The sequence below is a fragment of the Leptonychotes weddellii genome, chromosome 11, assembly GCF_054177405.1.
Source record: "Leptonychotes weddellii isolate Sample4059 chromosome 11, ASM5417740v2, whole genome shotgun sequence".
Taxonomy (NCBI): Eukaryota; Metazoa; Chordata; class Mammalia; order Carnivora; family Phocidae; genus Leptonychotes; species Leptonychotes weddellii.
Window position 1 is genome coordinate 87,698,875 of NC_138379.1, and position 10,275 is coordinate 87,709,149.

The window sequence follows — 10,275 nt, forward strand, 5'->3', positions numbered from 1 at the left end:
AAAGCAATCTACAGATTTAATGCTATCCCTATCAAAATACCAGTAATATTTTTCACAGAACTAGAACAAAAGACTATAATTTGTATAGAACCATATAAGACCCCAAAAAGTCAAAGCAATCTTTTTTTTTTCAATTTTTATTAACATATAATGTATTCTTTGTTTCAGGGGTACAGGTCAGTGATTCATCAATCTTACACAATAGTCAAAGCAATCTTGAAAAAGAAAAACAGAGCTGGAGGTATCACAATCCCAATTTCAAGATATACTACAAAAGCTGTAGTAATCAAAACAGTACGGTACTGGCACAAAAACGGACACACAGATCAACAAAACTTAACAGAGAGCCTAGAAATAAACCCATGCTTAAGGTCAACTACTCTACAACAAAGGAGGCAAGAATATACAATGGTGAAAAGACAGTCTTTTCAACAAATGCTGGGAAAACTGGACAGCTACGTGCAAAAGACTGAAACTGGATCACTTTCTAACACCATACACACCCCCCAAAAAACCCCTCAAAATGGATGAAAGACCTAAATGTGAGACCTGAAACCATAAAAAACCAGAAGAGAGCACAGGCAGTAATTTCTCTGAAATTGGCCATAGCAACATTTTTCTAGATAGTTCTCCTTTGGCAAGGGAAACAAAAGCAAAAATAAACTATTAGTACTAAACCAAATAAAAACTTTTGCACAGCAAAGGAAACCAACAGTAAAACCAAATAGACAACCTACTGAATGGGAGAAGATATTTGCACATGATGTATCTGTTAAGGGGGTAAAATCCAAAATATATTTAAAAAACTCATACAACTCAACAACAACAACAAAAAAACAATTAAAAAATGGGCAGAGGACTTGAATAGACATTCTTCCAAAGATGACATCCAGATGGCCAACAGACACATGAAAAGATGCTCAACATCACTCAACATCAGGGAAATGCAAATCAAAATCACAATGAGTTATCACCTTACACTAGTTGGAAGAGGTAAAATCAAAAAGACAACAAGTGTTGGTGAGGATCTGGAGAGAAAGAGACCTTCATGCACTGTTGGTGGGAATATAAACTGGCAAGGCCACTGTGGAAAACAGTATAGAGGTTCCTCAAAAATTAAAAATAGAAATACTATATGATGCATTAATTTCACTAATGGGTATTTACCCAAAGAAAATAAAAACACTAATTTGAAAAAAACATATATGCAGCCATATGTTTATTACAGCATTATTTACAATAGCCAAAATATGGAAGCAACCTAAATGTCCATCAGTACACAGACACACACACACACAGACACACACACGCTGGAATATTATGCAGCCATAAAAAAAGATGAGCTCATGCCATTTCAGACTTGGTTGGACCTAGAGGATGATACTATGCTAAGGGAAATAAGTCAAACTGAGAAAGACAAATATCATATGACTCCATTCATAAGTGGAATCTGAAAAAAATACACAAAAACAAATGAATAAACAACAAAAAGCAGAATCAGACCTGTAAATACAGAGAACAAATTGATGGTTGCCAGAGGAGAAGAAGGTGGGGCATTGGGCAAAATGGGTGAAGGGAGAGGGAGATACAGGCTTCCAGCTATGGAATAAGTCACAGGAATAAAAGGCACAGTATAACAAATACAGTCAATGATACAGTAATAGCAACATAATGGGACAATATAACAGGCAGATGATGGCTATACTTACGGTAAATGTAGCATAATGTATAAACTTGCCAATTCACTAAGTTGTACACTTGAAAATAATGTAGAATTGTGTATCAACTATACTCAAAAAAATTAAATAGAGTACACTTATTGTGATGAGCACTGAGTAATGTATAGTAATGTATAGTAATTGTTGAATAATATGTCATACACCTTAAAGTAATAGAACACTGTATGTTAATTATATTTCAATAAAGAAAAAAATCACCCATCCCATTTAGCCTAAGGATTCCACTTCTGAGAAATTATTTGAAGGAAATAACCTGAAACGATGGTAAAGACTTATTTGTAAATATATTCAGTGAATATTATTTGTAATATAAAAATAGAAACCGTAAGTGGGAAATAATTATGTGAATTACAGTAAGTTTATGTTATGGTTATACAGCTATTAAATAGTTTTTCTTAATATAAAGGATTGCTTAGACTATAATATTAAATGAAAAAATCAGTATTTGAGCGCAGTCTCAACACAAGGTATGTATAGAAAAAGACCAGGAAAAACTAGATATAACTATGACAAAAATGTTATTAGTGGGTGAAAAAAATTGTGGACTATTTTTCTGCTTTATACTTTTCTGTGCAATTTTTCTTCAGTGAACATGGATTACTTTTCTAATAGGAAAAACAAAAAATGAAATGAAGTTATTATATTTATCAAATACGCTAACTTTTCCATCTGTGAAATTTTAGTCATTTTCATTTTATTTTCTAAATTCTCTATAAAATGGCTATATTATTTGCTAAAATGTAAATATTAATGAAGACTACATACAGAGAAATGTTTCCAACAAAGTAAAAAATAATACATACAAAAGAACATATAAATACAAATCTGTACAGAAGACAAGGGATTAAATGTATGAGCAGAAATGAAATAGTGTTAAGCTGATGGATGAAAGATTTTTTTTTCACTTTTCAAAATGCAATTTAATGGTAATGTTATCCTGTCTTTAACAAAAATTGCTTTTCACTTCTCATTAAAGAAATATTCATCTCATGCACTTAAAGAAACCACACTATAAAAGTAGCTTGGGGGACTTTATAAGGAAGTTACACAACAAGAGCAGTACTTCTAGTAACAAATCAGAAGGGATTAACATATGCTTGCTGTCTCAGGTAATATTTGCTTCAGCGCTATTTACCACTCTGAAGTACCAAAGAGCATTATTCTTACCATACAATTAGATCTTCAAGATTAAACATTAAATGTACTTTACAAGCTCATACATCAAATCATGGGTGGAATCAGAACATTTGACCAACAAGTCAATGTGACTGAGTGGTCCTACAAAGAAAGGGTTTCTGAAAGCAGTAAAAGTCAAAAGTAAAACATGGAGTTCTCTAGTTATCTTTTAAGTATAAATAAACTACAATTTTTTTCCAGATTAAAATTGACTTTTATTTTTTAAAAAGATTTTATTTATTTACCTGAGTGAGAGAGAGACAAAGAGAGCACAAGCGAGGGAGAGGAGAGGCAGAGGGGGAGGGAAAGAGAATCTTCAGCCCACTCCCTGCTGAGCATAGAGACCAACTCAAGATGGAACTCAGGACCCTGAGATCATGACCTGAGCTAAAGTCAAGAGGTGGACACTTAATTGACTGAGCCACCCAGGCACCCTAAAACTGACTTTTAAAAGGTAGGAATTTATATAATGCAATAAATCCTCATGAAGATTTAATTCCTCTTTTCCAATGGTGAATAAGGAAAACAGACTGGAGAAAAGGTAAATGTCATTACATTTTTAGATCCATAGAAATTGAACCAAGGATTAAGACTATAAAAGAAACGATTAAAAAATATTCTCCTATCTTAAAAATTATTTAAAAAAATCATCAAAAATGACAACTCAATTTTAAAAATGGGCCAAGGGTGCCTGGGTGGCTCAGTCTATTAAGTGGTTGCTTTCGGCTCAGGTCATGATCCCAGAGTCCTGGGATCGAGTCCCGCATTAGGCCCCCTGCTCGGTGGGGAGTCTGCTTCTCTGGCCCTCCCCTGGATCGTGCTCCCTCTCTCTCAAATAAATAAAATCTTAAAACAAACAAAAAACCCCCCCAAAACCAAAAAATGGTCCAAAGGACAAAAAACAATTCACAAAAGAAATAACAAATAGTCCATCTTATAAAACCAGGCACTCAAAGGAAAAAATGTTAAATCAGAAATGTTAATTAAAATAAAAAAATATTATTCTCTATCAACTGGGAAAGATTTAAAAAATAATAGTCCTGGCAAATGCTTTCTTCCTGGTGAAAATTAACAGGTGTGACTTTTCTAGAGGATAATTTGGCATCTCATGCCATAAGATGTAGATGTAAGGACATATTCCTTGACCCAAGAATTTCACTGCCATGGGATTACCCTGAGGGAATAATCAGTTAAGCGCACAAAGATATATATACATATATATATATATATATAGGAATGCCCTCTGAAACATGACCTTAGAGAAACAGCAAAGAGAGAAACAGTCTAAATGTTCAGTAATAGGAAATTGATGAAATAAAATACAATCATATGTAAGAACGCTATTTAACGATGCTTTAGACTTTACCTTGGGGAAATGTTAACACATTAAATAAAAAAACATATAGATGACATCAATTTTCATTACTAACATATAAAATATATGTGAATAATGAAGAGGATATGAATCAAATATTAATAGTGGTGATCTCTTGGTCTGAATGGTGGCATTAAGAACGTTTATTTTCTTGACTTTTTCAACAATATCTACAATGAACATGCATACTTTTGTAATGGGGAAAAAAACAAATACTATGTTTATCTTAGAGAAAAACTTAAAACAAATTTTAGCATTTTTCAGTCTAATTCATCCAAGATTTATCACTTCAACTATTTAAAGTATTTTAAAAATGTTTTCTAAATGAGGAGCTTCTGATGAAATCCCCAAATGTAACTGTCTTTCATTCTTCTAATAATCTCAAACTGGATATAGGGATTTCTCGCTATTTTTCCTTGAAGGGTGGGAAAGCAATCTCCATAAATGTTCTGAATAAAGGCATATAAATACATTAAAAACTTTTTTCAAAAAATATGGAGGTAGAAGACAGAAGAGGTGCTAGGTACACTAAATAGGAAAGAATGGTATCTTAGTGAATTTCTGGAATCCATTTGGCTCCAAGGAAACTGATTCTACCATCAGCAGCGGCCGGTAAGTCAAATGTCATCATATGAATCCAGGAATAGAGGCCAGTTTCAGTTATTTCCAAATAAATGTTTTCTTAATTGCCAGATACTGAGAGAGAAGTTCCCAGTGGAATCAAAATCAGAACGCATTAAACTCTGTTAAAGTTAAAAATTTCTACAGAATTTAAAAATTTACACAACTTTTATTTTGGATGTTTGTCCCCAACCACTCAAAAAGAACAGATCACTTTGAGCAATATTTAGCAGAATAATTTGTCAAATATTATTTGTCTGGGGTGCCAAGAAACTAGAGAACAGTTTCTAATATAGCACATATATTCCATGACAAATAGAGTTTTCATTTCAACACACTATAAAGACCATACATAGGCCCAGATACAAATGATAGTGATTAAGTTATCTGATAACCAGTCCTTCTGTTGTACATAGTACAGCTGCTTCTTGAAATACGGACTATTTCAGAGCACAAGATGAATACAAGACTACTGAGAGGAGTCCTAAAACTTGAAAGCAAAATATAAAATTCAAATGTATTAAAAAAATAAGTTCTCAGGGCGCCTGGGTGGCTCAGTCGTTAAGCGTCTGCCTTCGGCTCGGGTCATGATCCCAGGGTTCTGGGATCGAGCCCCGCGTCGGGCTCCCTGCTCGGCGGGAAGCCTGCTTCTCCCTCTCCCACTCCCCCTGCCTGTGTTCCCTCTCTCGCTGTGTCTCTCTCTGTCAAATGAATAAATAAAATCTTAAAAAAAAAAAAAAAAGTAAGTTCTCTTCAAGAAACACTAATCAGAATATGATATTCTTTTTGTTTGTATCCTCGCTCTAAAAATGCAATTTTGATACTTTTAACTATTTGGAAAGCTTTAAAAAATACCTACATTAAGGTAGTAAAGAATTATGCCTAAACCTAAAAACCCCAAAATGCACACAGAAAGCTTTTCAGTGAACAAAAGCAGTCTTCAGAATGTCCTTGCTATCAATTTTGCATTCCAGGTTCTCTTAAGGATAACGAAGTAGCCCAACACCAACATGCCCTTTTAATAAAGTAATTTTCAGAACCTCTGTGAAACAGCTTTAAGATTCTAAGGACCACACATTTATACGCTCTTTAAGCACTATATGAGGTATGGTATTGAGGAAAATACAATTATCTGTCACAGAAAAGATCTGAAAATAACTAATGGTTATCCTGGGGTGGTGATATTATGGGTAATTTTTTTCATTTATCTATACTTTAAAATTTTTCAATATAAACATGATCAATTTGATAATATATATTATTCCTTAATGTGACAATAGTATCTTCTCACTTAATAATTTCCTTTCCAGGAATTTACCTCCAAATCCCACTCCCTCTTCCTGCCCCTCCCCTGGAAAAAAATGCAAAGAGTTACATACACAAATATTATTCACTGCAAATTATTTACTATAAGTGAAAACTGGAAATGTTCAATAATAAGAAAATTGTTCAATAAGATAGAATTCGCCTACAAGGCAGAACACTATGCAGCTATTAAAAACATTTTATAAAGTTATATATAATAAGCAAAATATGCTATACAATAAGTGGAAAAGAGGATGTAATTTATGTAAGTGTATACAGCATGTGATCTCATCTATGGAAAATAAATAATAAAAAAAGACGAGGGAAATATGCCATGAGAATGATTTACTCCCATTGGTGGAGGAATAGCACATGTACTTTTTGTGCACTATATTCTTCTTTATATTTTCTATAGTAAGATTCTTTAATAGAAAACAAAAACAACTTAAGGGTACAAATGACTTCTTTGGAATTTTATTCAACAGACAAAAACCAACAAAAAAATCAGCCATACAATTAGAAAGAAAAATTCTTTGCTAGCACAGATTTGATAAAATAAAACACTACTCAAGGACACTCAGAGCATAGCAAACTAGCAACCACTATTGCCTAAAATAGTTTAACAGTCTAAATGCTATTATTCTTTTCCCATTATGCTAATTTTATAAAATTAGCTACTCTAATTCATAAACCACAAACCAACACTACAAAGCTTTTCTGAAGTATTATATTAGGAAGCTGGATTCTATCACCACCTGCCTTCCCTTTTGTGTGCAAAATTTACATAGAGATCTAACATGAGAATACAGCTTCAGATGATGATGTAATTATACTTCTTAAACAATGTTAAGCTATTTGATAGATTAGACCAAAATGAAGATCTCTTTGTGTGTACTGATTTTTCTTTTCCTAAAAGGCAAATAGTCTTGGATCTCCCATCTCTGTAGAAAATACATCATTCTTCAGTGATTCAGAACAAGGGACAGAAAAGAGCCAAGTAAAATTAACAGGGTCCAATTGTTTACCACAGAGATGTTTCAACTAAGCCCTAAAATTTACCTTGGGTTCAAACTTGGGAAAAAAGACCTCTTAAGTTCTAAAACACAAACTTACACTGACGTTAAACCATATTGAAGAAATTTCTCTAAGAAGTATAATCATGATATTTAGCTGATATTGCTCTTTATACCACTTTAATTGTTCTCACTGTAATACTGTAGTACGTTCAGCAATGAGAACCTAAAATAATGTTAAATAAAACTTTGTTTCCACCAGCCATCTTATTTACAGTATTTGAGATAGTTGTATTTATTGAAGACAGAAATATTTATCCAATGAATGAAGATAATAAACACTGCTTTAAAAATCCTTATTAATAGTATACTTTAAGAAAATTTTATAGGTGCTGTTGCTAAACAATTCTTAATGCAAATTACCACAAAAATTCACAGAGCAACTTTGCAAAACTTCAGATCTACAAGAACTTTTCTCTTCATTAATTACCCTATTTCCCTCATTCCTCTCAACTTTAAAATTTCCACTCACACCAAATTACCAGGGATACCCATCTTAAATTCACATTATTTCTTTTTATATGTTAAAGACACCTTCTTTGGAAAGGCAAAGGGAGATGGGTTCTACGGACTAGAAATTTAGTTTTTCAATTAAATCATTTTACACATGTATACTAGGATCCGAGTGGTATTTCATGATCCAACCTGTGTCTTCAATTACAAATGCATTGATCTCAGTATCTGATGGCTAAACCACGGTACTACTCCACAGTGCCCCCTAGCTCTACCAGATATATCAGTTTAAAAGGGACACGGTTTGAACTGTCAACTTCAAGAGAAAGTGTCACTCATTACCAGCTCACCTAAACAGTTCTTAAATAGATACCCTAGTATCTAAATTTGGCCTAATAAGTAACAGCTGAATTAATTAAATCTTATGGCCAATAATGATAAAAGCTGATGAGAAAAAAAATTATGAACTAATGGGTTTGAAATTCAACCACGTAAAAACGTTCAGAAGTTCTGCAAGAAGCTTTCTTTAATGCATAATGTTTGATTTTTACAGTCATTAAGCAAGGACTCATATAAAAATATACATTAAAAATGCCTTCTTCTATGTAGTTTATGGGGAAATAGCATGGCAGTAGGCCATGGTTCTTTAGAGGAATGGAATCAATTTCTTCATTTTTAGAAATGCTGGGATCAAGATTAAGTAATCTCACTACAGTCACATTATTTATCATTACAAACTTAGTATAATTGCTAACTATGGTAAATTTGTGAGAGAAAATTTGTGACCTTGGTCCTGATGCTATAAAATAATTTGGAATGCCTCACCTTTAGTAGGGGAGGACAAAAAGTAAAGATGACACAATGACATATGCCCCTACTTTGTGGAAATGGATTCCTTCACATTAAGCAAAACTTCCAAGAACAGCAGCAACAAAAATCACTCAAGTTTTCAAATGTCCTTCACCTCACACAGCCATTCTGAAAATCCATTCCTACGTTACTGCATATTCAAACTCTAGCACATTCGCACTAATAAGGGGGAAATCAACTGAGTATGATGAAAACTGAGGGAAAGAAAAACCTGAAAAAGGACGAAACTCCAGAACAACTACAATAAGGCAGGGTAGAGTACGTCAAAAACACAAGGGTTTATTCTAAAGAATGGTTTTGTTTCTACTGTTTTTCTGAAGTATTTAATTTGCACGTCTTAAAATAGAGACCCTGAGGAGAGCAGCTTGAGGCAGTGAAAGGAAGGGGGGCGGGTTAGGTAAGAAGAGAGACTTGGGAGAAAATATGTACGGTGCATCAGAATGTGCAGTGGAGTGGGGGATGCTGGCTGGATTCACGGCCAGGAAGCAGTTGAGGGCTTTCGGAGTAGAGAGGCAGAATTAGCGGTGGCTTAAGGAACGCGCACTCGCCACCAGAACGCACACCTGGTCAAGGGACAACCTGGGCGAAGCGAGACCGGGCCCCCAACTGTGCAAGCGCAGAGGTGACCATTTTAACCAGTTCTATTGTCTGGAGTATTAGATGGAAATGCCTCAGGCACGAGATCAAGCTAGCCTGACACCAAATCAGAGACGCTATCTGGCAAAAGGAGGGAGAGAAGATGGACAATGGCCGTCCGGGCATTCCCGGCCACGGGGGCCCCTTCCCCGCGGAGCCAGGGAGGGGCGCCGCGGTCCCGGGGGCCGCGCGATGCCCTGTCCCGGGAGTCCGAGCGCAGGCGGCCCCTTCCCCGGGGCTGGCGACGTCCCTCCTCGCGCAGCCCGGGAGCACCCAGACTTCCCCTCCCACCCCACCCCCAGCTCAGAGCAGGGAAGACGCGGAACTTGGGCTCTGGAGCGGAGGCCACAGATCAGGTCACGGCCCGGGTGGGAGGCTCTCGGAGAAATTCCGTGCGGCCACCGGGGGTGGCGTAGAGAAGGCAAAGCTCGGGCCGGTCGGCTTTCCAGCTGGACGACACTCGGGTCGAGGTGACCGGGCCCCGAGCCCTTCGGCGCTCACCGACCCCCCTGCACCTCCCGGGTCCTCACAGTCCCAGGCCCCTCGCCTCAGCCAGAGACCCAGCCTCTCCGCTAGACTCAGCAACCCCCCCAACCCGGTCGCAGCCGCCCCTCCCGGCCAACAGCTCCTCTCTCCCGGACCCTCGCCTCGGACGCTCCCGCCGAGCCCCGGGCCGCACCTCCGTCTTGGTGATCCGGTGCCGCCCCAGCTTCACCACAGCGAAGTTACCCTTGCCCAGCGTGCCCTCGATGTCGTAGAACCCCACCCGGACCGGCCCGCGCTGCAAGTGCTTCGGGCCATCCGCCATGACCATGCTGGGCCCCGCTGCTAGACACGGCGGACTGGAGCGCGGGCTGGCGGGCCGGCGGCGCGGCTTGGCTCCGGCGACGCCGCTCCGCTCGCTCCCTCGCTCGGTCCCTCCCGCTCGGCTGGGCCCAGCCAGGCGCGCGCCGCCGCTGACGTGCGCCGACGTCAGGGGGCCGGGGCAGGGAGGCGGGGGCGGGACCGGGCCTCGATTGGTCACCAT

At 37.6% G+C, this 10,275-nt stretch overlaps 1 protein-coding gene across 3 annotated transcripts in view; it reads right to left on the minus strand.

Moving 5' to 3' along the window:
* SIK2 (salt inducible kinase 2) overlaps nucleotides 1-10,188 on the minus strand; it is a 127,246-nt gene extending 117,058 nt beyond the window's left edge. The window contains exon 1 of one of the 3 annotated variants that reach the window (XM_081799487.1): nucleotides 9,928-10,188. In XM_081799487.1, coding sequence (XP_081655613.1) covers nucleotides 9,928-10,062 — 135 coding nt within the window. In that variant the 5' untranslated portion in view covers nucleotides 10,063-10,188. The remainder of the gene's footprint in view (nucleotides 1-9,927) is intronic. The other 2 variants (XM_006739201.3, XM_031034405.2) reach the window with 2 other exon arrangements.
* Between the last annotated feature and the right edge of the window lie 87 nt (nucleotides 10,189-10,275).